Source organism: Sus scrofa, chromosome 13, assembly GCF_000003025.6.
Source record: "Sus scrofa isolate TJ Tabasco breed Duroc chromosome 13, Sscrofa11.1, whole genome shotgun sequence".
NCBI classification, from domain to species: Eukaryota; Metazoa; Chordata; class Mammalia; order Artiodactyla; family Suidae; genus Sus; species Sus scrofa.
The window spans coordinates 177,445,176-177,472,616 of record NC_010455.5 but is presented as its reverse complement, the minus strand read 5'-3'; the positions used below and the strand labels follow the sequence as shown (position 1 = coordinate 177,472,616).

The 27,441-nt window shown below is 35.1% G+C and overlaps 1 protein-coding gene across 25 annotated transcripts in view; it reads left to right on the top strand.

Moving 5' to 3' along the window:
* Positions 1 to 27,441, top strand: part of ROBO2 (roundabout guidance receptor 2) — a 1,674,316-nt gene that overhangs the window by 1,567,411 nt on the left and 79,464 nt on the right. For all 25 annotated transcript variants that reach the window (XM_021071393.1, XM_021071387.1, XM_021071400.1 and 22 more), the window contains 6 exons: positions 2,683 to 2,854; positions 8,494 to 8,699; positions 13,549 to 13,630; positions 14,066 to 14,228; positions 15,831 to 15,997; positions 19,364 to 19,485. In XM_021071393.1, the coding sequence (XP_020927052.1) occupies positions 2,683 to 2,854; positions 8,494 to 8,699; positions 13,549 to 13,630; positions 14,066 to 14,228; positions 15,831 to 15,997; positions 19,364 to 19,485 (912 nt within the window). The remainder of the gene's footprint in view (positions 1 to 2,682; positions 2,855 to 8,493; positions 8,700 to 13,548; positions 13,631 to 14,065; positions 14,229 to 15,830; positions 15,998 to 19,363; positions 19,486 to 27,441) is intronic.

Below are 27,441 nucleotides of genomic sequence, written 5' to 3'. Positions count from 1 at the left end.
TCACCTTTGTCCCCAGATCCACACAGTGCCTGAAAAGGCTAGAAGGGATGAACCTGGAGAGCCTGGGAGCCTTCCCTCCACTCATTCTGGGGACTGTGATCCATAGAAGTACACCCTCAAGCCACGATACTGAATGTAATTAGATAAATATTTACTTATAAATAATAGAAATATAAAGATGCAAAGCCATTTGATTGTTGCAAATGTGCACTTTATATCCATGTATTGAGTGCAATCCCATGATAACATACCTTGTTATCATATAGATAGAGCTGTATCATGTATAAATCTCCCTTCCCTGAAATAGGTTTACATATGCTATTGCATAAAATGTGTATTGGTCTGTGGCCCAATAAACACAATACTTAGCTATGTTACATTGTGTTTTCGTGGTTTTTAACAAATAATGATCAGTAGCATTAAAGAGATTTCTTTTCCTGTCATTGGACAAAGTGGCATATAATTCCGGAGATATTAATCTCTGGAAAAAAAAATTTTGAGTTAGATGGTTTACTTTAATTATAATCTTTGGCCTGGTTTTCTTTCCTTCGCCTATCCCCCTCGCAGCAGAAAGAGAGAGAGGGAGGGAGAGAGGGAAAGACAGAGATAGGAGATTGTGAATGAGAACAAAAGAGAAATGCTTGAGCAAATTGTAAATTTTCAAATCATGAATTGGGATATTAGGAAAAATAAATTGGTCCTCCTGTCTTCAGTATCCAGTTTTTACTGTGATCTATGACTACCCATCAGTAGAGAGAGTTAAGAGCCTGGACTTAATGGTCCATATTCCTCAATATGTGCTGATAATGCCAATTAGCACTAATAGGATACCCAGGCACTTTGAGACAAGAAGAGCTGTGTAGAATTCCTGGGTTTTGCTTGTAATCCATTTTCTTTTGCCTGTGTCATACAAGCAGGGAATAAAGATGATGGGTTAACCTCAATCATATGCCATTTTCCATGTCAACGAATCATTTAGAAGGTGGACTGATAATACATTGTAGAGGAAGCGATCCCAGAGAGAATTCAGCCCATCTGATGTATTAGTGCTATGTAAATTAGTATTCTAATGGCTAATTGTAGCAAAGTGCAGCCTTTGAGTTATTGTATCATTTTCAAGTGGCTTTAAAATTTAGACCCTTCTCTTTCAGATGGTTTATTTCAGTAATATATTTGGATTCCACATGAGGTTTAGCTTGTTCTCAAGCATGCTTCAGATGTATGAAAAAGTCCAGCCTTATGTAGTAATACACATTTTATAGGGGGCAATAGCATTTTGAAATTATATCCCTGCCATGCTAGCAAGCATCACTTATTTTAGAAGGGGTTTAATAACATGGTAATGTTTATGTAAAGTGGGCTTATAGTGTCACACTTGAATCTAATAAAGTGGACATCCATCATGTTGCAATAAAGAGAAGAGCTTCTAATTAAAGTAGGACATCATTCGCAGGATTAAAGTCATTTAGCGTAATTGAAAAGTGTTAATACCCTATTTTATCCTCTTCCATTGGTATTACTTCAAGGGTAAAAACATTTTAAGGTGAAAATGTGTCCTGTGCCTTTAATTGAATGTTATTATCTCCTGATTGTAACGTATTGAAACTGTTTAATTACAAACCTGGAAAATTAATTACTATATCGAGAAACAGATCCCAGAGGGTTATAATGTTCTTCTTTGTAAGTAAATACAACATAAAAATTGATATGTCCTTATTTATAATCCAACTTGGAAACATATCTCAATATGATTTATTATACACAAATGTGTTTCTTAATTGAACAACAGTAAAGCAACAACATAGGTCATCCAAGTTAACATGACCACTCTCCTGGAACTTTCACAATCTTGTGGTTAGACTGCTTGTATTTAATATGAGATGTATAATAAAGTCCTTTTTATTAAAAATAGTATTATGCTTGGGGTTATCAGACACAACTTAGAATAGATTTACAAGGAGATCCTGCTGAGTAGCATTCAGAACTATGTCTAGATACTCATATTGCAACAGAACAAAGGGTGGGGGGAAAATGTATACATAAAAGGATAACTTGATCCCCTTGCTGTACAGTGGGAAAAAAAAATAGTATTATGACACTCTTTACCATCACATGCATCCTTCAGAAACATCTGCATCTTTTTAAAATTTTCAATGCTTTGGTTAATCTTACTTAGATGGTAGCAGTTACTGCTAGCTTCTTTCAAAACTGGTATACCTCTCAGAAATCTTTTGAACATCTTCAGGAGAAATTCAGTTAATTACATCAAATATTCACATGATCAGCAGACAGTATATTATGCATTTGTTTATAAACTGCATGTTACATTCCAGATTCTCACAGTGTCTTTGAGTTGATTCAGATAAGCGTGGTTATGCCCATTTTTACAGAGGACCAAACGATGTTTCAAAATGTTTGGTAACTCACAGAAAGTCAGGAAGAGAGTACAAGATTAAGATAAAGATGGGGATTTTTTTCAATGACTGTTCCTTCACTATGAGCATGCTCACTTCTCATAACATGTTCTTTTCCTGTGTGGCACTTAAACATTTCAACACCATATTTTTAAATGTATGTATTTTCTTTTTTCAACCACGTCTCTTAATTTCAATAGCTGTTGTTGATATAATTTTCTTTCGGAGTGGGAAAAGAATATTGGTAAAATTGTGTTTGTTTCCACAGAACCTGCTTTTCCCAAATCAACCCCAGCAGCCCAACAGTAGATGTTCGGTGTCGCCAACCGGGGACCTTACAATTACCAACATTCAGCGCTCAGACGCGGGTTACTATATCTGCCAGGCCCTAACTGTGGCAGGAAGCATCTTAGCAAAAGCGCAACTGGAAGTTACTGATGGTATGATATTATCAGATTTGTTTTCTGAAAGTAATTATTTTTTATTTCAAGATCCACATGAACCATGTGAAATTTTCTAATTTGTTAGTTAAATCATTGAATTAATGCTTATCTTCAAAGTTTAGGTAAAATAACATTCGTAATAGTTTCTAATTCTCCCTTATTTATACCATTTACTTTCCCAGAGAACATCAAATTCAATCTATTTTATTCTTAAAAATATAGCCATGGAGTTCCCTGGTGGCTCAGCAGGTGAAGGATCCAGTGTTGTCACTGCTGTGACTCAGGTCACTGCTGTGATGAGGGTTTGAACCTTGCTAGGGAACTTCTGCTTGGACCAGGTGGGGCCAAAAAAATAGTGTAAAAAATATGTATAGTGTGATGCATCATTTTAGTGAAAAAGAAATGGAGATGTCTTCTATATATTTTTATTTATCTTATGCTGGCATGATTGCTTCTAATGGTTAGTAACAACTTTATTTTACTAGATGAGAAAGAGATATCTTTAATCAGTGGAAACAGATGAGTTTTAAGTTAGCTAATCACATTATGGCATTCTATGATTTTTTAATTATACATTCACTAAGTTAAATTAATTGAATACCTTCCAAACTACGAATGGATGCTAATATTATTTTTTTATTTGCACAATTTTACTACAAATCTTAACTGAAGCACCTGATTCATAGTGAAAGTTGAAAAAGATTTAGAGCTTTTCATGATATGATTTTTTTTTCCCCCCAAGAGCTTACTTGTCACAGTTGACAGATAGGGAGGTTTAGATATTTTGTAAACCTCTGAGCATGAATTTACACCATGTTCTCTGATATCCTAAATTAAAAATTCTCTCTTGCTCTCACATTTGTGAGGTTTTGTGCCCCCCACCCCTACACTGGCTTCTGAGCTACAAGAGCTTTGGGCTGTGACCTCTCTGATTCTTTCTCTGCTGATCTTTCAAAAGATTCAAATTTACATGTAGATTAAAAGGTTATTTAAAATTAATAGAAAGGCAATATTTTTTAATGTCTGTCCATGGTATCGCTTGATTCAGCGCCATGTCAGGGGCAGGAATAAATAGAACAAACAGTAGCTGTGAGGACATTGGGTCATTAATGGCCACACCTGCTGATGCTGCAGAGATTTACTGCTATGAAGCTGAAAGAAGTCAGGTTCAAGGGTAGCAGTGCTGAGAAATTCTTCCTTTGGATAGGTAAGGTCTTTGATCCTTCATACTTCTGTATTTCTTTAAAAGAAATAAAATATAATTATTCATCTTCCTATGTTTTCTTCGACTGGAAAAAATGTCTAGGTGCAAATACTTGGAAAACAAAGTATCCTGGCCAAAGCCTAACTTTTATTCTATACTACTATGAAACATTCCAAATATAATGCCTAAGAGCTCTATTAAAATCTAGCTGCTTATGGTATTTGACAAAAGCCACACTTTAAAATTTTCTAAATGAAGAAGTTGTAAAAAAAAAAGCAAACCATATTTGTAGAAAACAAAATTGATGTTTCAGAAGAGCTATTTGATATGACTGATGTGGTTCATGAAGCAGGTGGATATTTAAAAACATGCCTGATATAACGAAAAGGAAAACTTTTTTGAGAAATTATATTTGTTGATATAATCTCTCAAACCAATAGTAATTCTAGCTTTGTTTCTGTGATCAAACTTAAAAAAGTGATAAGGAAATTTAATTTTGTGACTGAGATGGCAGCTGAGCATTTTCTTACAACTGTCTTGAGTATTAATTCCTACATTGATTTTTACTTAAGTAAGCAATCAAAGTCAAGGTCTTTTTGTAAGAATGTTGAATGGGGATATAGAGTTATTGATTTTGACAGTCAAAGAAATCTAACTTTAAGACCTAAACACACAAACATACATACACAGTCATATACATTACTGTAAATAACTCTGTCTCTAAATATTAACCTGCCACATTGGTTGATGACTTCAGCTTTTATTCATAGATTGGACTTTTCAGATTGGTTAACAGTTTAATATTATGTAAGCCATCATTTTTTTTCTGAACAAGTTTTTTTTTTTTTTTTTTTGGTATGATCCAAGGCAATTTAGAGCCAAATGAAATTCTAGTGTAGAATGAAAACATGTCATGTTTAGAAAAACAAGCAAAACATCTATAGCAATGTTTCTGTTATTACATTTTTGTACCTAGACAGCTTTCTCGGAAATATTTTTAACTCAAGTGTTCATATAGGATGAGATTGTTATTGATGATGAAAGGTGCTGTTGAGTGATAATTTTACTGATGATAGATAGAGCTAAAGTGCTTTAATACACTTGAATTTCAAAATATCCCTTTAAAAGACCTCATTAATTTACTAACATTGTTCTTCATTTCTTTTCTTCTACTCCTTTTTTCTCTCAGAAAATTAGAAAATTATAATGAATTCTGAGGAGAACCAATAAAATCTAAAAGGCCTAGAGAGAAGAAGTATATTTGTCTGATATTGACAATAAATGTCACATCATGATCTTATATGAATGGTTTATTGAGGATTTATAATGCATAGTTAGAGAAAAACATGGATGTGTTCACAGATCACTGGAAACCCTAAATGTTCATTTAACCTATGACCTTAGTGTCATGGAAACTTGTGGTCATCTTTCACCCATAACATCCTTGAAACTGAAAATTCTTTCTAGCAAGGAGCGTTTCAATTACTTTATTGATCAGATTCATTTAAAAGATGGTGAGCTACTCATTTGGACAGTAAAAAGAAAAAAAGAAACTAATCAAATGTCATTTTCCTGTATCTAATGATTTCAGGGATATGACAATGGACACAGGTTATAAGTTACTTGAATTCAATATAAATATGTAATCTGAAACAAAGAAGTAATAATATTTAAAATTTAATAAATATATTCTACTCTCCTAATGCAAACCCATTATTCTTGTCGGGTTTAAAAGTTATTCACAATGTTTTGGGAATTGGCCTTCCACTTGTGACTCATAAAGAAAATAAATTCTATGAAACTTTCAATTTGAATATCTATTTGCACAATTATTGACAGATGTGTCAGAATTTAGTATTATTGTACTTTTATATTCTCTGAAGATTATTTATGTCTAAAATGAGGAATTTTTTTTTAAACTTTGTTCATCCAGGTTTTTTATTTTATTTTATCTTTTTATAATTTTTTGTTTTATTGTTACAACAACTATAGACAACAGTATGGAGGTACCCTAGAAAAAATATACATAGAACTACCATATGACCCAGCAACCCCACTCTTGGGCATATATCCAGAAAAAAACTTTCCTTAAAAAGACACATGTACCCGCATGTTCATTGTAGCTCTATTTGCAATAGCCAAGACATGGAAACAACCCAAATGTCCATCGACAGAGGATTGGATTAAGAAGATGTGGTATATATACACAATGGAATACTACTCAGCCATACAAAAGAACAAAATAATGCCATTTACAGCAACATGGATGGAACTAAAATGAGGAATTTGATCGAGAAAATCAGTGAACTAAATGGTTAATGAACTAATTTTTGTTTGAAAAGAATACACAAAGAATATTTTTTCCTTAGGTTTTTATAAGGTTCTCTACATATGAAAACATTTTATTTATTTTTATTTTACTTTATTTTACATTTTTGCTTTTTGGGACTGCACCCGCAGCATATGGAAGTTCCCAGTCTAGGGGTCAAATCGGAGCTGCAGCTGCCAGCTTACAGTACAGCCATAGCAAAGTGAGATCCGAGCCACATCTGTGACCTACACCACGGCCCTTGGCAACACCTGATCCTTAACCCACTGAGCGAGGCCAGGGATCTAACCCATATCCCCATGGATCCTAGTTGGGTTTGTTAACTGCTGAGCTGTGAATGGAACTCCCCATACACACACCTTTTAAGTCATATTTTGACGTAATAGGTTTAGGTCCACTCTGTCTTGACATGCAGGGAACATATGTCATAATCTCTATTTTAAATCAAAACTGGTTGCCTTTCTCATCATAGGCTCTAAAATTTAATGTTTTTTCCCCAAAACTGATAACTCTAGACCTAAAGATGCATGTTTATTGAGAAATAGTCATATAAACTGGTATATATAGAGGGAGAGAGAAGCTGGTAGACAAAGGGAATTAGAGGATTAATAAATAAAAGAACTCTTTTTGATTATGTTCATTGTAATGCAAGATGACCTTTTTGAGAAAAGACTCTCTTCATAGCTGCTTAGTAATTATTCAAATCCAACATTTTTCCCCCCTGTGGAAATTATGTACATATATATTTAAATGTATATGATAGAGAGCATATTTGGATAATTAACCAAAATCTATGCTGTTTATAAAACATTCTCTTAAGAAATCTCTCCTTGGACCTGAACATTAAAAATTTCATTATGAGATAGTCTTCTAATAAGTTGTAGGTAAAAGCTTGCCTATAATTGATTCTATATTTTCATCACCCATTTAAATATTACTGTACATTCTGATAAGCTTCCTTAAGTCATTGTATACTTCTAAAGGCACTGATGATACTGTTACAAATCAATATTTGATTAAAAAACACAGTGAACTAAATAAATGAAATTATGGAAAATATACTCAAATGACACAGGAATTGATATATATGCAAACAGATTTTTCATGCAAACCCTATTTTTGTCATGTTATAAATACAGTCTTAACTGGATTTTTTGGCTTAATTGTATAGACTAATTAAATCATATAATCCAAGTCATACTACTATAATCTACTGGCCAGTGTCACAATTTTTGAAAAGAAATACTTATAGTCTAACATTTTAACATCAGCAAAAATATTATAGTCTATTTAAATATAGCATGCAACTGGTGCTATGAAGGTAAACTTAAGTATTAGGAATATATTTATAATAAAAGCAAAGTGAAAATTGATTCTACTCATGTGATATTCCATAGGCTTTCTTAAATATGCATATGAGAGATAAAATGCCCTTTTATGAATGATTGCCATAAGCTCTCCATATTTTAATTTTAATTTTAATATGATTAAGCCTTTCGATAATGCTGTCTTTCTAAGATGTCAGAAAATTTAGCTCCTCATCATCTTAATTATGGGTAACTCAGAGTAAGTTATAAATAACAGCATGACTTCAGTAAAATATATATATATATATATATATGTATATATATAGAGAGAATGTATAGCTGATAGATTAATAATGGCTAACAAAACAAAAGGAAACTGGTCCTTGACTACAGAGTTCGAGAAGCTCTAATCTTGAGAATCAGGGGTCAGCATTGGAAGCTGACAGAAAGAGTAATATGTATGACTTTGGGGCTTTAATCTTACTTTCAATACAAGACTGCTGATGATCAAAAGACTATTGGGAGTTCCCGTCATGGAGCAGTGGAAACGAATTTGACTAAGAACCATGAGGTTGCAGGTTCAATCCCTGGCCTCGCTTAGTGGGTTAAGGATCTGGCATTGCTGTGAACCGTGGCACAGGCCAGCAGCTATAGCTCGGATTAGACACTAGCCTGGTAACCTCTATATGCTGCGGGTACGGCCCTAAAAGGACAAAAGACAAAAAAAAAGAAAAGAAAAAAAGACTATTGAATTTCATAGAAGTTAAAATATCCTGAAAATATCTTTGTCCTTTAGTTTTGACAGATAGACCTCCACCTATAATTCTACAAGGCCCAGCCAACCAAACGCTAGCAGTAGATGGTACAGCATTACTGAAATGTAAAGCTACTGGTGACCCTCTTCCTGTAATTAGCTGGCTAAAGGAGGGATTTACTTTTCTGGGTAGAGATCCAAGAGCAACTATACAAGAACAAGGAACCTTGCAGATTAAAAATTTACGGGTAAGTAATGCTGGGCTCGTGTTTGGGTCTTCATCTCACCGCAGGTATGTACTACCCTAGGGAGAAACTGTTGTGAAACTAAGGTTTTACATCCTTGCGTATTTGCTGTACATTTTATTATAGCCCATGTTATTTCTTATTTTACCAATGACAGCTTGAAATTAGAGGGAAATTCATTGTCCCTATGTTAATCACAAATTCATAACAAACCTAGAAACTTTTTACTCCTTCATTCTAACCCATATGTGTGCAATCAATGAAACTAAAAAGATTAAACACATAAAGTTAATGATAATAATGGTATATTTAAAATAATTTAAAAGTGACAAGTACTTCTGATTTACTCTCATGAACAAAAGAAATTCATAAGGAAATGTGGATGAATTGGCTCCATCAAACAGTTATGTGAAAAATAATAAAGAGATGAGACTGTTGAGTACATAGGAGGCATGTTTGGCTAATTGGCGAAGAATTTTACATTTTAAGGTTAAGTTGCTCTGAGGTTTACCTGTAGACAAGAATAAGTGATTAACTGGTCTTTTAACAGAAGATGACATGATAGAAAATGACCATTCCTAGCAATTTGCCAAGTTAGATTTGCTTCAGGAGGAACTCAAAATAAATGTTTACCTCTGACTATTGTATTAGCTATCTACTACTATGTAGTAGCATTAGCAAACAAGAGGCTCAAAACAACACACATTTATTTCATTGCTTCTGAGTTAAGAGCCTGGATATGACTTACCTCGGTCTTCTGCTTTAGAGTCTCACAAAGCTGCAGTCAGGGTTATAGTCTCATCTGAAGATTGACTGGGGATTGATTTGCTTCTGAACAACGTAACTGTTAGCAGCAGTCCGTTCCTAAGGGCTATCAGACTGATGATCTCAGGTTCTTGCTTGCTATTGACTAAAGCCTGCCTTTGGTTCCTTGCCGTATGGATATTCCCAGTATGATTGCTTCCTTCCCCAAAGTCAGCAAGGAAGAGAATCTCCTAGCCGGACAAGAAGAGTACAGTGGAAATTGACAGAACATTGTAAATCAACTATAATAAAAAAATAATAAAAATCTTTTAAAAAATCATGAAGAAAAATTGATTGAAAATGATTCAGTCAAAAAATAGTAGAATCTGGTATCTAAGGATAAATTGGAAACCAATATGATTAAAAAAACAGAAAGATGTTGAATTTTCCCATTCAGAAACCAGAGGAGGAAGATAAATATTTTTATTATATCTGTTTTCAATGATCACAATGGGGAGTGTTCATTATTAAAATGAAATTATTTATAATCACGTGTTTATCTGTGTAGAATACAGACATGTCACAAAAAGATAGAGTGACTGTTTATGCGATGTGCACACACACATACACAAAAATCTTTGATACTCTAATAAATGTATATAACTTTTTAATTTTAATTTTTAGATAGACGTTAATTACCACTCTAAGTAGACAAAATGCTTTCAAATTGAGATTAAAGAAAAATACAGATTTTTTCACTTGTATTAATTTATTATAAATTAATTTTAAGCTTTTTTGAATAAAATGAGAGTTATTAAAACGTTAATGCCAACTCTCCTTGAGTAAACAATTTAACCTCTCTTTTTTGAGCTAAAGGCAGACGTGGGCCATAGAGGTTAATGCATTTCCACTGTACTGCTGAATAAAGGGTGTACTCAAATAGTCAAGATCGCCAAGAGTGTTTGCAAGAAGCAATTAAAGGTGGGCACTTGATGTCAAGCAAACTTCAAGCCCTCCGTTAGGCTTCTGAGTAGTCTTTCTGAGATGCAAACTCCTGGTAGCTTGTCTATAGCCAACTACACAAGGAGAAAAGCAGGTGATGGAATGTGCCAGCATATTAGTTTCTTTTTTTTAAGGCACTTGGTTAAGGATAAAAGGAGAAAGATGGAAAAGATAGGAAGCACTGAAGACCAAAAAAGACATTATTTAAAGGAAGAAAAATAGATGTGATGATGATGGTGCTGTAAGAGTGAACTTTATCAGTGGTATTTGGCTGTTGATACCACTTTTGATAAACTCCAAAATGAAAACGTTGTTATTTTTCTGTAAAATGAATCTTTAAACAGGAAATAAAATGTTTTACAGTATTTCACCAGTACAGTCAAGAGAAGGTTTCTGTAGGTCATATTCCTTTGTGTCTCACTTTCTTTTTCACTACTTAATGCAAGGCGGGAAAGTAGTGTAATGAACACTGTATTCTCATAGTCCAGCTAATTGGTAACTGAATCTGTTTCTTTTGAGAAGTAGAATATTCCACTACTCATTAAAACATACCTACCACAGCTAATGTCAGACTCGTATCTCCACACAATGACAAGGAGATGCAGTTAAGAAGCATTACCTACATATTCTTCTTTTAGCATTTGCACATAATAACAAGTGCTACATTTTAGTTCAACAGCTATAATAAAATGCAAATTCTTTACTCTTTCACAGACTATATTCAAATGAACATCCCATTAAAATCCTACCTAGGCTCATTATATTTAGTTTGTGACTGATGCTTCTTAAATGCAAAGATTTCTAATGACTATAATGCGTGCACAGCCACATTTGAAAAAATGGCTCTTTCCACAATGGCTATCCCCCATCATCCCTCGGTATAATAGAAGACAATTGTACAGAGATAATATGGCAAGGAATGGCATGCCAGAGCAATTTGAAACAAGTTAAAATACATAATGACATTTAAAATCAATTAAAATGGTGGAATGGCAGTAACTTCCAGGCACTAATGATTTACCCAAGAATCAATTGTGGAAGGTTGAGTCATCAATACCCTAACATTTTGAACCTAGGAGGTATTATATTCTATGAACTCCCATATTTCATCAACAATTAGACTCATGTTCATCATGGAATTTTAATGTTTCATCTTCTACTTTGCCTTATTTTGTTTGGTCTATCCGTTTCTCTTCCCAGTCTCTCTTTCCTGTCACCCCTAAACTTATGTGAAAGAATGCTGTTTTCAGTATAAGCCCACAGGGCTCAGCCACAGGAAGGATTTCTGATTTGCATCTTACTGATTTTGGAGGTTTTGTCAAGGTATAATCACAGAATCTTCTGCCTTTAACATTTATGAAAGAGAACTATTAATTATATTATCAATTATTCCTCAGTCTTTTGCCATTCTTCAGTGAATAACAAAAAATTAAGTAATCAACGAATGACAATTTTAAATATGCTTTTAAAAGTGTTGTGCATTAGATCACTTAGTGACCCCTTTCAGCTCTGTATTGCAATGACTCCCTGAGCATTATTTGGTTGTTTTTAAGTCTACAACTTCATTCCATTCACTGTTACACTGCACTCTTTAAAAGGGAAGATTTCATTTCTCTTTAAAAATTTTTTCTTCTTTACTTTTCTCCCTAGCTTTAAAAAAAGGGGGGAGGTTGTCCCTTTATTACTGCAATGCTTGCTTACTACTGGGTATCTTCTATCCTGTGAAATATAGTTTATTGGTGACAGAGAGGACAGCTTTGCATTACTGATCTCTGAATGTTTATGGGATTCTGAAAAATTCTGTCCTGAATTATCCATTTCTAATTCTGACGCAATGAAGCCCCACCATAAACTGGAGTGAAAAGATAAGAGTGCTTTGAAGGCATATAGAAAGACAGCTAAAGTTTACCAGACAAATAACATTTAGTTGTAGAAATATAATGAGGATTTGTTAGCAAAAAAGCCAATCAATCAATGGAAAAATGGGCAAAAGACCTGAATAGACATTTCTCCAGAGAAGATAAACAGATGGCCAACAAACACATGAAAAAATGCTCAACATTGCTGATTATAAGAGAAATGCAAATCAAAACTACCATGAGATACCACCTCACACCAGTCAGAATGGCCATCATTAATAAATCCACAAATAACAAGTGCTGGAGGGGCTGTGGAGAAAAGGGAACCCTCCTGCACTGTTGCTGGGAACGTCAACTGGTACAGCCACTATGGAGAACAGTTTGGAGATACCTTAGAAATCTATACATAGAACTTCCATATGACCCCGCAATCCCACTCTTGGGCATCTATCTGGACAAAACTCTACTTAAAAGAGACACGTGCACCCACATGTTCATTGCAGCACTATTCACAATAGCCAGGACATGGAAACAACCCAAATGTCCATCAACAGATGATTGGATTCGGAAGAGGTGGTATATATACACAATGGAATACTACTCAGCCATAAAAAAGGATGACATCATGCTATTTGCAGCAACATGGATGGAACTAGAGAATCTCATCCTGAGTGAAATGAGCCAGAAAGACAAAGACAAATACCATATGATATCACTTATAACTGGAATCTAATATCCAGCACAAATGAACATCTCAGAAAAGAGAATCAAGGACTTGGAGAAGAGACTTGTGGCTTCCTGATGGGAGGGGGAGGGAGTGGGAGGGATTAGGAGCTTGGGCTTATCAGACACAACTTAGAATAGATATACAAGGAGATCCTGCTGAATAGCATTGAGAACTTTGTCTAGATACTCATGTTGCAACAGAACAAAGGGTGGGGGAAAAAAATGTAATTGTAATGTACACATGTAAGGATAACCTGACCCCCTTGCTGTACAGTGGGAAAATAAAAAAATTAAAAAAAAAAGAAATATAATGAGAAGTTTTGGATTACTGTTATGAATAAAATGACATTCTATGAGCTTATTTAACATTTTATGTGTACATATGATTGACTCTAGTGTATAAATTTAGACAACCAATGATATATCACATTTTAGAAGTCAAATATTGCCTTGTTGAGATTGAGCGATTATTCTACAAATCAGTTAAAGTGACTTTATTCTCTCCCTTCTATGTACACTAGATTTCTGATTCTGGCACTTATACTTGTGTGGCTACAAGTTCAAGTGGGGAGACTTCCTGGAGTGCTGTGCTGGATGTGACAGGTGGGTTCTTTGTGAAATATTTTAACAGAAGAAATCTTGATCCGGTTTTAGTGATTCGCACATTATCAAATAAGAAATCAAAGAGGGATTAAGATTTTTAAATTCTGTGAATGTAAAAACTAAGCTTTATGTCGCTTGTTTCTCTACTATTTGACACATAGCATTGGATATATGAGATTTGATACACTTGTTCTTGATAATCGTGTTATTTTATTTTCTCTGTCTGAAGAGCCAGCAATTCTAGTGATCATATGTGAAAGCAAATAGTTACTAATGTGGAGAAAAAAGCAAATATTCACTTGCATACTTTGGATTCACAAAGATGAATTGCTCACTATCTAGTTCAAATTCTTTAATAGACTATTTTCCTTCTTTTAAGCATCATTTTCAGCTTATGCAATCAGAAATGAAGCCTTTTCTGTTTATCCTCTATAGAATCTGGGGCAACAATCAGTAAAAATTATGATTTAAATGATCTACCTGGACCACCATCCAAACCACAGGTCACTGATGTTACTAAGAACAGTGTCACCTTGTCCTGGCAACCAGGTACCCCTGGAACCCTTCCAGCAAGTGCATATATCATTGAGGCTTTCAGGTATGAGACAGTTCCTTTTTTCTCCATTGGGGTTTTTGCTTTATCTCCTATATCATAAAATCTCAAGTGAGCTATCCTGCTGCTTTAGTCTATTAATCAGTATACTTGAAAAATTTATGTTTTATATCTGACTTTCTTCAAGAATAGACTCTAGTTGTATTTTTCATTTGTAAATTAATTATGAGATAAATATGCATTATCCATGCCTATGTCTATAGGGATCTACTTATGACACAATCCCTTAGTTCTTTTCTTCACCCTAACCATTGTAGGAATTTAGGAGGAGAATTTTGGCTATAGCACTAAGTAAGAAATAATTTAATTAGGTAAGGCACTTTTTAAAGTTATGCAACATTTATGGAGGCCTGAAGCCTTGGAATTTTGCTTCCTAATAATCAGAGTAGAATTTAAAGTAATTCCAGCGTCTTTTGCTATTTATTTGAATACATGTGTTGGTTATTCCTAAGAGAAAATTTAAAACTACAATTAAGAGATTGGTTATGTGCACTTCTGATTGCTGAAAGCAAAAGATAGGTGCAGTTGTTATTTGAAATAATTGTCATCAATTTAAGAATATAGACTATAAAGTACCAAATACCATTATAAAATTGTTTTAAGAGGATTTGAAAAAATAGTTATACCAATGGAAAAATGTGTCTTCATATTCATTTCAATGTGCTTCTGTTTGCCATGATAAAATAAAGTGATAGCCTCTGTCCTTTTTAAGCATAGGACAAATCCTCACTTTCATTTTAGACTTCCCTAATCTATTAAAGTGAATGATCAATACATACTTTTCAAATTTCACAGAAGTATTTTTCTATAATTTTCATGATTTGATGTAAAACATGAAACTTCTGAAAAACGAAGAGCCCTGAAAATCACATTTTCTTCTCATTCTGAAGAAAAGCAGCATTTGACCTTAGACAAAATGCTGCAAATGGGCATGCCATCTGTCGATGGCAGTTAAGGGGTTTGCACACACAGACTCAGAGATATTTCACCATTCTGAGATGAGAAACCACCATACTGTGTAATGTACAATTTTATTAAAAATGTAACCGAGGGAAAATATTCCTTACATGCTTCCTTTCTTCTTTTACAGATATGTAGTTTTAGAAGGCTCTATTATAATATTGCATGTGGAAATGATGCAAAAGAAAACACACCTTGTAACAGGAAAATGTATTGGCATAATTTACTCTGTAGTCCATTTATTCTTTCTACAGGTTAATTCTTTTCAAGGTATATATATATACATTTATGAGGACCATATTTATTGTATAAACTTGATGTTGTGATCTTGGCCTCTGTTCCTTTTACAGGTATTCATTTAGTGGGCTGCTGTGCTTTAGCAAAGGGCTATCACATCTCCTGGGCTGAGTTTAATTTTGTTGTGCATGGCACTTCCGTTAGGTGGGCTCGGCTTTGTTGTTGAAAAAACTGAAATCATCCAAATGTTTCATTTATTGGGCTGAACACTTCAAGCGTTGTGTGTGTGTGTGTTTAATTTTCAGCCATTAACCTTTGTCATTGATACCCAACTCCATTTCCAAGTCCCTTCCGACTGCTCTTTAATTGAAATTTCTCTTCATGTTTCAGCCAATCGGTGAGCAATAGCTGGCAGACAGTGGCAAACCATGTAAAGACCACCCTCTATACCGTGAGAGGACTGCGGCCCAATACAATCTATTTATTCATGGTCAGAGCAATCAACCCACAAGGTCTCAGTGACCCAAGTGCTATGTCAGATCCTGTGCGCACACAAGGTAATATCAATAGCTGAAAACATGACTGGTTCTAGGCATTAAATAGTTCTTTAAGGACAAAGGGATTGCAGGACAAGAGATAAATCTGTCTGCCTTGATTATAATAATGTTTCACTAGACCTGACCTGATCCAATGAAGGAGAAGAAAACGTGTTCTCCTCAGTGAGTCTGTCTTCTTTCTGGAGCTGTCAGGGTCTATTTAGTAGAAAAGAAACAAAATAATTTGGTATAATTACATCATAAGAGTGGATCAGCTAAGTTAAGGTTTTACTCTATTTCAAAGGGAGCAAAAATGTTTCTCCTTCTTTGCAATGAATTACACAGTAGCAAAAAAGTGATCTTTAATGGATAATATGGTTATTGAGGGATATCAAAATTCCCTTATATGGTGCAGGAATTGTGTTTTGAGAGTGCAGTGTGTCTCAAGGTGTGGTTCCTACAGAAGCAGCATCTATATCACCTGGGGCTACATTAGAAATGCAAATTCTCAGGCCCAGACTCAGAAGCTCTAGCGGTAGGGCCCAGCAGTCTGTTAGAGTGCCCTCCAAGTGTCCTCTCAGGCTCAAGTACAGCAAGCATCATTGCAGCATATTTTATTAAACCAGATGTTTAAAGGAACAGTTTGTTTCAGAAAGCAGTAAGTCACAGAGTTCCCGTTGTGGCTTAGAGGTAACAAACCTGATCCCTGGCCTCACTCAGTGGGTTAAGGATCCAGCATTGCCATGAGCTGTAGGGTAGGTTTTGGACTCGCCTCAGTTCCCACATTGCTGTGGCTATGGCGTAGCCCAACAGCTGCAGCTCTGTGTCTGAACTTCATGAGTAAATTAAATTGTTGAACTTGAAAAGGAAGAGGTGTATGGTTTAAAACGCACACACACACACACACCAAAAGAAGTAAATCAGGCTTTCTTCCTGAGGTATATAGTTCTTTTGACTAATAATAAAAACTCAACCAGAATTCTATAATTTAAGATCAAAATGGAAAATTTCTCATCTCATCCTTAGAAGTCTGTCTCTTCAAACTGAGAAGGTACTGGAATCCAGGGGTTAAAATGGAATATTGAATTATAATTTCCCTTCTTACCAGTAGATGAAGGCAATTAATAATATAGAAATGGTGGCTTTGTTATTTATTACAATTTACTTCCCACAGGGTTCTTGAGAAAGGGTTAATTATTTCTTATTTGTAAAAGGCTTCGAACACGATATGGTTCAAAGCAGTATTTTTATGCTATGAAAAGCACCATACAGCCAGAAAATATTATTATAATTACCATGTAGTTGGTTGATAGTAACTAGCATGCTATTATAACAGAGAAGGGTGCCTTAAAGGAATCAAGTCAAATCAAGTCACCACGTGATTTTTGCAACGAGTCTGACATGATGACAGTCAAGGGAGGAGGGGCTGCCACTTTGCTATTGTTCTCTAAGCAGGAATGTGATTAATTTTCCATGATGATAAAGGGCCTGTAGGTAAAGAAGCTGTCTCGAGAGAACGAAAAAGTACAACAAGGAATTTGAAGACCTGAAAGTAGTTCTGTTTTACCTTGCTGGGATCCGGTTGCTTTTAATGTGTCTGAACTTCATGAGTAAATTAAATTGTTGAACTTGAAAAGGAAGAGGTGTATGGTTTAAGTCAAGAAATGGTAGCACCCAGATCACTTTTACTTGTGTAGGTAGAAATAGTTTTTGTGCCTAGCCGCAGTGGGAGGTGGGGAGATCACAGAGTGGGGGAGACTTTTGGTGTGATTGAATCCGGCGGCCTTCTTGATCATTCAATAACAGTGCCAGTCACTAAATCTTGACTCATAAAATAACTGCTCGGTGAAAAGGTCAAAAAAGATTAATGAAAAGTTGTTTGTGATCTCGCTTGTTCCAGTTGAGAGACTACATAGAGCAAAAGACCTATGTTCTTTTAACAGACATTTAATAGCAAAACTCATGTTTTGTGTCTGAATGTCAGGATCATTTTTGACACCACATTTTCAGCAGCTTTGCAATCTGCAAAGCACTTCTTTGCAAAGAACACTTTGCTGTGTGAGCTCTTATTTTTCAAAGATATTAAATACCATAGAATTTAGGAAAGTCTTATTTTAGTAAGGCAGCAAATACACCATCAACATCACAGTAGACCATAGGTATATCATCGAAGAGTAATATTATTCACATGACATTAATAATATATACACACATATAAGTGTTTTCTAAATCAAGTAAAACTCATTCTACAGTTTATGTTAAGGATGAAAAAAAGTGGAACTGGAAAAAAATTACCAAAATGTGGTTCCTAATTACTTATGTTCCAGTTTACATTAGTACACCCAATTTAAGTTACAGTTGAGTATGCATTAACAAAAAATTTTGTATGAATGTTTCATTGTCGCCTGAGAAAATCAGAGAAAAAAGATGAAGAAAATAAATCTTTTTAAATTGGACTTCCATCCTTAAAGTGATTGAAGGAAAAAAAAAATTCAACTTAACGTTTCAGTGCACCAGTTAAAGAAGTTGATCTGCGTATGTGTGAAATTCAGGGTTTGATATCACTTTGATGAACTCAGAAGTCGATAATTTATCTTTTCTTTTTTAATGGACACAAAAGATATAAACATGTATGGGAAACAGAGTCGTTTTTAGATGAATGGTGAATAAGGGGGCAGGACCGTTTATGGCCAAGAATATAGCATTCTAAACATCACCATTATTTCTCCCTCCCTCTTACCCTCCATCACTTCCCAAAAGGCAGCTGTGTTATTTTTTGTCAGATATAGGGGTACTGTTCAGAATTTATTACAAGAGCATTTTATCAGTATTTTAAATTGGTCAGTTAAATATATTTTTGTGAATTTGGGAGGATTCCTCCCCTTCTGTCCCTCGCATTGTTTGCCTTTAGTGACATCATTCACTTCCCAGGCTCCCTGATTACTTTCTCTTCCACACTCCCAGACTGAAGCAGGTCAAGGAATAGGACACACAACCTGCTAATTAGTAAAAGGAACTGAACAAAGTCTTAAATGGCTGTGTTCGGATCTGGCCCCATTTTAGATAAACTGAGGGTTTCTGAAGAAGTCGTACAGCACATACTTTATTCTTTAATAAGGAAATAATAGATATTTCATAGCAATGCATTGGAATGGGGGTGAGGGATTACACAACGCTTTTAGAAATATTATTTTAGTGAAGATAAATAGATCTCAAATTATGCCCCAGCATAGTGATTAGGTATCTAAATATGCTTTAATGTTGTTTGTCACAAAACGTTTTTAATTTTCCCCTTTTATTATTTGTAACATCATAATATTGGCATATGTAGTGTGTATTGGAATTTCACTATGACTGTTGAAAAATTGGAACTGGTTATGCTTATAGATATCAGCCCACCAGCTCAAGGAGTGGACCATAGACAAGTGCAGAAAGAACTTGGAGACGTCCTCGTCCGTCTTCATACTCCAGTTGTGTTGACTCCCACCACTGTTCAAGTCACATGGACGGTAAGTTGTTTTTGTTTTTTGCATCTTTTTGTCTTTTTAGGACTGCACCCGCAGCATATGGAGGTTCCCAGGCGAGGGGTCAAATTGGAGCTGCAGCTTCTGGTCTACACCACAGCCACAGCAACTCGGGATTCCAGCTGCATCTGCGACCTACACACAGCTCATGGCAATGCCAGCTCCTTAACTGACTGAGCAAGGTCAGGGGTTGAATCCGCATCCTCATGGATACTAGTCAGGTTTATTAACCACTGAACCACGATGGGAACTCCATGTATGGTAAGTTTTTAAAGACTCTCTTAAAGGTAGTCTGTTTTACTCCTTTAAGAAGACAAACCAGCAAAGATAAAAGCAAACAAACGAACCCCCAAAATAAGTGGTAAAACCCCTCACCATTTAAAATCAAGGTGTAATCAATGGCAAAAAAAGAGAAAAATTCAATAAAAGTGTGAGTAGAGTAAAAATAGATTGCAATATTAAACATAATATATTCTGTCTCCTGAATTTTTAAGCAATCTTACTGAGACACAAGGAACTTATCCAAGTTAAAGTGTACAACTCCATATTTTCTGGTATCTTTACAGGATTGCAGGATTGTGTAATCACCACCAGAATCTGATTTTAGAACAATTCATCTCAAAATGAAACCCTGTGTCCATTAGCAGTCACTCCTCCATACCCCTGACTTTAGCCCTTTGCAACCACTAATCTGCTGTCTGTCCGTTAATTTGCCTATTTCTTTCATATGAATGAAATCATGTAATATGTTATCCTTTGTATCTGACTTCCTTCCTCTGTGTGATGTTTTTGAGGTTTATCCATGTTGTAGCATGTATCAGTACTTTGTTCCAATTTATTATAGAGTAGCATTCCACTATGTAGATAGATCACATACATCTGTTTATGCATTTATCAGTTGATTCATCTTTGAGTTATTTCCACTTTTGGCTATTATGAATGATGGTGCAGTGAACACTTCTGTACAAATTGACATATATTTTTCATTTCTCTTGGCATGTACTTAGGAACTGTTAAATTAAATTCTCTGTTTAACATTTGAATATACTGCCAAAATGGTTACACAGTTTTATGCTCCCACCAGCAATATTTGAAGGTTCCAGTTTCTTCCACGTCCTTGCCAATTTCTCTCACATACTCACCAACACTTATCTTCTGTCTTTTTGATTATGGCCATTCTAATGGGTGTGAAGTCGTTTATCATTGTAGTTTTAATTTGCATTTCTTTAATGAGGAATGATATTTTGCATCTTTCATGTGTTTATTGAGCATTTGTATATCTTCTTTAGACACATGTCTGTTCAAACTATTTGCCCATTTTTCAATAGAGTTGTCTTCTTAGTATAATGTGAGTTCTTTATATATTGGATAAAAATCCTTTATTAGATATATAATTGTAAGCATTTTCTCCCAAGCTGCAGGATGTTTTTTACTTTCTTAATGTTGTCATTTGAAGCACCAAAAATTTTAATTTTGAAGGTTTTTTCCCTAAACTTATTTTATTTATTTATTTATTTTGTCTTTTTGCCTTTTCTAGGGCGACTCCTGCAGCATATTGAGGTTCCCAGGCTAGGGTCTAATCAGAGCCATAGCCACCGGCCTACGCCAGAGCCACAGCAATGCCAGATCAGAGCCTCATCTGCGACCTACACCACAGCTCATGGCAATGCCGGATCCCCAACCCACTGAGCAAGGCCAGGGATCGAACCCGCAACCTCATGGTTCTTCATCGAATTTGTTAACCACTGACCATGACGGTAACTCCTTTTTTCTAAATTTAAATCAATAATCTTTACATCCTTTTAGCGGATCTCATTCAGCAGTACCAAAAAGTATGTAATTTTAATAATTTGACATGTGTAGTAAAAAAATTAATGGGTTTTAAGTAATAAATTAATATTTTAATATATGCTAAGAACTTCAATTCCATGCATGTAATAACAAATGTCAACCTGCTCACTGTTATTTCAAAATGAGCAGTGTTTTCATCTTAAGGTAGCCAGTGCAGTGAAAATTGTCATAAACTATGCACGTGGGTCAGAAAAGAATTTCTGGACTCATATTGGGGTGCAAAGAAAGAACTTATTGAGCATGGTGAGATGGAGAAAAAGTAGTTTATTGAGAACAGAAATGCTGCTGGTGCAGGGGGACGAGTTCCTGATGAACAGGGAGAGCCAACAATGAGCATGTGATCACGTCTGTTTTTATAACCCAGGGAGAGGAGCGGTCTCTCATTACACCTGTTGATCTGCTGAATTGGGGGAAGAGGGGTCTTATGATACACTTGCTGGTTAGTTGGGGGCTTATAAGGACCATATATAGAGGGAGGGTGAGGAGTGGGCCACATACCTTTCACAGTAGGAGGTAGGAAGAGTAGGCCAGGTTGCTTAAGGTGTAGAGGAAGGAGCATTGCAATGAGATGGGTGGGGTGATGATAAGGGTCTGGTAATTCTTGTCTTGGCCAGAGGCTTTCAAGTTAAATCTCCTTGAAGAGGCCTTGAAGCTCCACAAAACAATAAATAATATAAAAATGGCCGTATCACTCACAGTAGAGAATATTAACTCTTGTATACGTGTGTGTCTGCATTTTGTGAAGAAGCAGACAGTATTCTTCCCTGGGCCAACTTCTTATTTCTCCCTGAGATTTCTCTATGATAGCCTCTAAAAATCCAGAGGAAATATACCAGAATGCTAAAAGAGCATAGTTTTTTTAAGCCCTCTGTACGTATAGTAGATCTGTATATTGTATAAACAATGATCACTTGAGTTAGGAATATCTAGAAAAATTTTATTTTAATTATATAATTTATTGGAATGTGTTCAACTTATGTCTGTTATTGTTGTTATTGTTATGCAGTAGTAGAAGAATGATGGTCATTTTTTAAAAAAAAAAAAAGATTTTCCCACTTTAGAGTCCAAGTTTCCTTAGGGAAATAACTATTTCTCCCATTCCATAAACTCTCCCAACAAAAGAAGTAGAGGAAGAAAAACTGGTTATTTTTTATAAATTCTCAATTATTTAAATAGAAAACACAATGAAGAGAGATATTCCTGTATTCTCTTAATAGTAAATCCATGAACAAATCCAGTTCCGCAGGCATTTGTTGAGTAGCAATTTTGTACTAGATGTGAGGAAAGACTATATAAAGAGATACAAATCTACTTGAGAAAAACATGGAAATTCTTAGTGATGGTGCACAGGGGTGAGAGCCATAGCTGATATATAAACAGACCTTTGGTTGCCTTATAAAAGAGAAAGTGATTAACTCTAACCCCAGGCCTCAGAACAGCATTACCACTCACCTACATCTCGATGGGGAAACATGGCGGCATTATTGTGTTAGAATAGAAGAAACCAAATTAATATTTAAGACTGTTTAGTCTAATTCTATATTTTTGTGAAAGGAAACCAATGCAGGAGTGCCTATGTGACTCTGTGGTTAATGAACCCCACTGGTATCCATGAGGATGCAAGTTCGATCCCTGGCCTCGCTCAGTGGGTTAAGGATCTGGCATTGCCGCGAGCTGTGGCATAGGTTGCAGATGAAGCTCGGATCTGGCATTGCTGTGGCTGTGATGTAGGCTTGGCAGCTGCAGCTCAGATTGGACCCCTAGCCTGGAAACTTCCATATGCCATGAGTGCAGCCCTAGAAAGAAAATAAAAGGAAACCAGTGCGTCCAGGTTGAGAAGTGTTCCCAATATCCACATCTATTTATAGGTAAAGACAAGATTAGAGTTTCCTTACTTTCAGCCTACTTTTTGTGATTTTCACTTTAAGGATACACTGTAGAGAAATATTTAGTTGAAAGAAAATCCTTTCGATAGTGGAATTTCAACATAAGATTGTGGATGGGGCACTTTATTATTTCTTAAACAAGAGCAGTCAAATATTTTGCCTGTGAATACAAAACTGGGTAATGCTAGAACAAAAATAATACTAAATTCATAATGTTTTAGGAGTAATTATGATTATTTAAGATTACATTGTTTCTAATTTTATTCTTTATATAATTTCACATAGACTTATTCTGTTTTCTGCATCTAATGGTTTCTATTCTTCTGCTCCCATGAAGGGAACATAACGACCTCATCATTTTTCCAGTGGCACAGAAAGAGTATTATCTGCCATTCCTCTTCCATCTTTGCAAGCCAAGGAAATGGCTGTATTTTTTAATAGCAGATTTTCCTCATTTTCAGTTGCAAGTCTTCTCTTCCTTGTTCTGAGTTTTGAAGGGTTTCTTTTTAAGCTGCTTCTAAATGTGGGAATTAATAGGTAAGAATCAAAGTCATTATATTTATGAAGTAAATCACTTTAAAAGTCAATGACTTTAAAAGAATAAATCAAATTAGATCAAACTCACAGATCAGTAGTCTGGGAGTACTTCCAGGAAAGGGACCTTGTCATATTCATCTCTATATCCCAAGAAACTTGTCATTACTAGTTTCCATAGCTCTCTCCCTCATGAGCTTGAGTTTTGTGAGTCTAAAGTTCATTTTCATTACTTTTTTTTTTCAGACCAGAACATTTATTATGAAATACTTTTTCAATAATTGTTGAATGTTCAAATTCGTTGTGTCCAGTTATTTTAATTTTTTTATTTTTAAAAAGAAGGTATTTGATTATATCACAAATCCCATGAGTGTGTGGTCACACATGAGATAAATGTGTATTTACAATGTAAGTTCGGTGAAATAAAATTAGACTGGAGATCGGAACAGTTGCCAAGGAAATTATAACCAAATATTTTATTTTCATGTCGTATTTTCAACTTCCTATTTGAGTTATAGACTCATGTTGATGTTTAAGGAAAGAAATATATTCCCCAGCCCATGTATTAGGGGCCAGCTGATATGGTTTATCAATAGTTAGCAGGATTCTGTCAGCAAACACACAGGACATTTAAACTAGAAGGACATCTGCCTGCCCCAGAAGTCTAATCTTGAAGTAACAATAGTTAGCAAAGGCTACTTTCTAAAAATGACTGCTCTTATTTTGAGGGTAGGTAAAAATGATGAAAATGGCTGTTTCACAAAGATAGTAGCGATAAACCTCTTATTTGAAGAGGATTATTCTAGTTTGTGTGTACTTGTTTTGTTTTTATTCAAGGACAAAAAGAATTGCAGGTCCCTGGCCCCTTAAACATCACAGCTACTGAAGTTGAAAGAACACTTTGGGAAACGAGAATTTCAGAACTCAGCTAAATCCAGATCAATTTCTTTGCAGGCTAAGCCCACTAAAGAAAACTCACTTTGACTTTGCAGAATAGATGGAACTTTTTCAATGAAAAAGATAGATATTGAGCATCTAACTTTAAACCTTTTAATGAAAGTGCTGATTTGAGGGCTACGTAGGCCCCTCTCTGCCCTGTTTTTATATGTATTCTTTACTTAATAATGATGCTTTAATCATCGTGCATCTTTATTACTTGCAAAGTGCTTTAAACTGTATTAGTCATTTTATTGTTTCTGTGCCCTTGTAATATGCATATTATTTGAGCAAATTTAGTAAACTGAGACTCAGAAAGTTTAAAAGGCTAAGCTGTAACTTAATCAAGGCCTTATGACTAGACGACAGAAACTCTCTTCACGTTTTCCTTAAGGCAATTCTTCATTCAGGTTTTAGAAAATACCAATTATTTAAAAACTCTATGGTCTATAGATTTGTGGCCAGACTTTGATTATGATCGACTCTAAAAGAAAATCCTCCTTGTTATAATCAGAATGTTAGTAAAACATGACAAGTAAACAATTTTGCTTAAAAGTGACTACTTAGGAGTTCCCGTCGTGGCGCAGTGGTTAACGAATCTGACTAGGAACCATGAGGTTGCGGGTTCGATCCCTGCCCTTGCTCAGTGGGTTAAGGATCCGGTGTTGCCATGAGGTGTGGTGCAGGTCACAAACATGGCTCGAATCCCACGTTGCTGTGGTTCTGGCGTTGGCCGGCAGCTACAGCTCCGATTAGACCCCTAGCCTAGGAACCTCCATATGCCGCAGAAGCGGCTCAAGAAATGGCAAAATACCAAAAAAAAAAAAAAAAAAAAAAAAAAAAGTTACTACTTGGCAGAATGCGCCTCTGAAGTCAGTAATATAGAACACGTGTCCACCAAAGGTCCCACCTATTTTTTTTAAATAATGTGCAGCATTTTTATTTTTCTGCCACCTGTAACAACAAATGTCTTTCTGAAAACAATGTACAGCACTGCACAAAATCAAATTAAACTATTTAGCTGTTAAGTAGGCCATTAGAATCTACTGGTTGAAGGCAATGTACACTGAAGTGAGCAAAGCAATGTTGTGTAGTAAACATTAGCTTCATAAAGTCCCTAAAACACTTAATTAATGAAAACCAAACATGGATAAAACCAATTTACCCTGATTTACAGACTCCCTTCATCTGGAAACAGCTGCTTAATGTTCTTCTTAAAAACACAGCTTGCTTCTTTCAGTATTAACAAGCTATTATTGTGAGTTATGTCTTTCTTTCAGTATATAAATTCACTTAAAGCGAAGGCAGAGAAGTTTATAAAATGCAAGCTTAATGTTGTTTTAACATATGCTGCCGAGATTTTTTTGAACATTGACAGTTTTGATGAAAGGCATCTCTCTTTGATTCTCGTAAATTTAGCTTTTTGCTTTTTAGTCGTCTTGTTTTATAATGTCAGAACAACCTCTGCCTTTCAAAAAATCTGTACTTCGGTATGAACACAAACTCGTAGCCTGGGTGAAGAATCAAAGATCATGTGCTTTGGTATCAAAACTGAGCTTACTTTCTCTTGACATAACCTCATACAACTACAGCACTAATTCCGCACATCTTTGAGGGTTAGAAAGCTGTCAAGTGGGTGAAGGAATTCTTACTTGTTGAGACTCATCTGTGAAACTGGAATTAGCCATATTTAGAAAGACACATGCTCATGCTGACCAACTTCATGCATTTTTCTTGCTTGGACATTCTAAGTACCAAAAAAATGTCCCTTTGTTTCACTGTATTTTGATTGAGGTTCTGAGTTTTTAAATGTTCTGCCTTCACTTAAAATTATTTTAAAATACTGCAACTAATGAAGAAATGCTTGAAGTTAATACAAGAAAGAATACCTATTGTTTATTATGTGTTAACCGTTGAGTAAAGACATCTTTAAAAAGCTGAAATAATTGTTTCCATCATCACCTTCTTTATTTCCTCAGTCTCCTCAGCCTTCCTAAAATGAGGTTATTCCATCTCTTCTCCACTAAATTTTATACTTTGACAGTGAAATATGCCAAGTTAAAGGCTTCTTAGACTATGGCTATTAAAGTATAATATATGGAATATTAATTGGAGACGGTGCTGTGATAGTTATATTTAAGTCAAGCATTTTTAGAAAATGGCAAGACATTAAAAATGTTTAAAAAAGCAAAACGCCCTTTTCTCCCTGAAATGAAACAACAGTAAAAACTCCAGTAAAGATTGTTTAATAAATGTAAAAAGAGAACTTACTTTTTGATATTTTTTGATATTCTGATGTTAGTTTTCAGGTTCAAAAATCTCAGATTTTTATTAAAAACAGTTGCTTATCTTCTGTACCTCAAATAAATGAAAGGGTCAAGAAAGTGGTTAAGTTATGCCAATAGTGGGACTATTGGAGGAGCCAGAAGTTGGTAAATTAATAAGTTATTTAATATTTGTTAATGAATGCAGGCTTTTCATATGCACTCAAATTAGATGATCCAGCTCAGCTCCACAGTTCTGAGTCGCTTCACATGACTCTTCCAGCCACAGGAATTTTATACATGCTGTTCTTACTCTTATTCCCCAGATAAATCCTACTTTCCATGCATATCTCAGCACTTCTTTTGGGAAACATTATCTCCCCATCCTGAGTCAGTCACCTTCCCATTCAGTCACCTTCCTCTCTACTCTAGACTTTCTTAGCTCCTAGTACATCTCATTTATTACATCT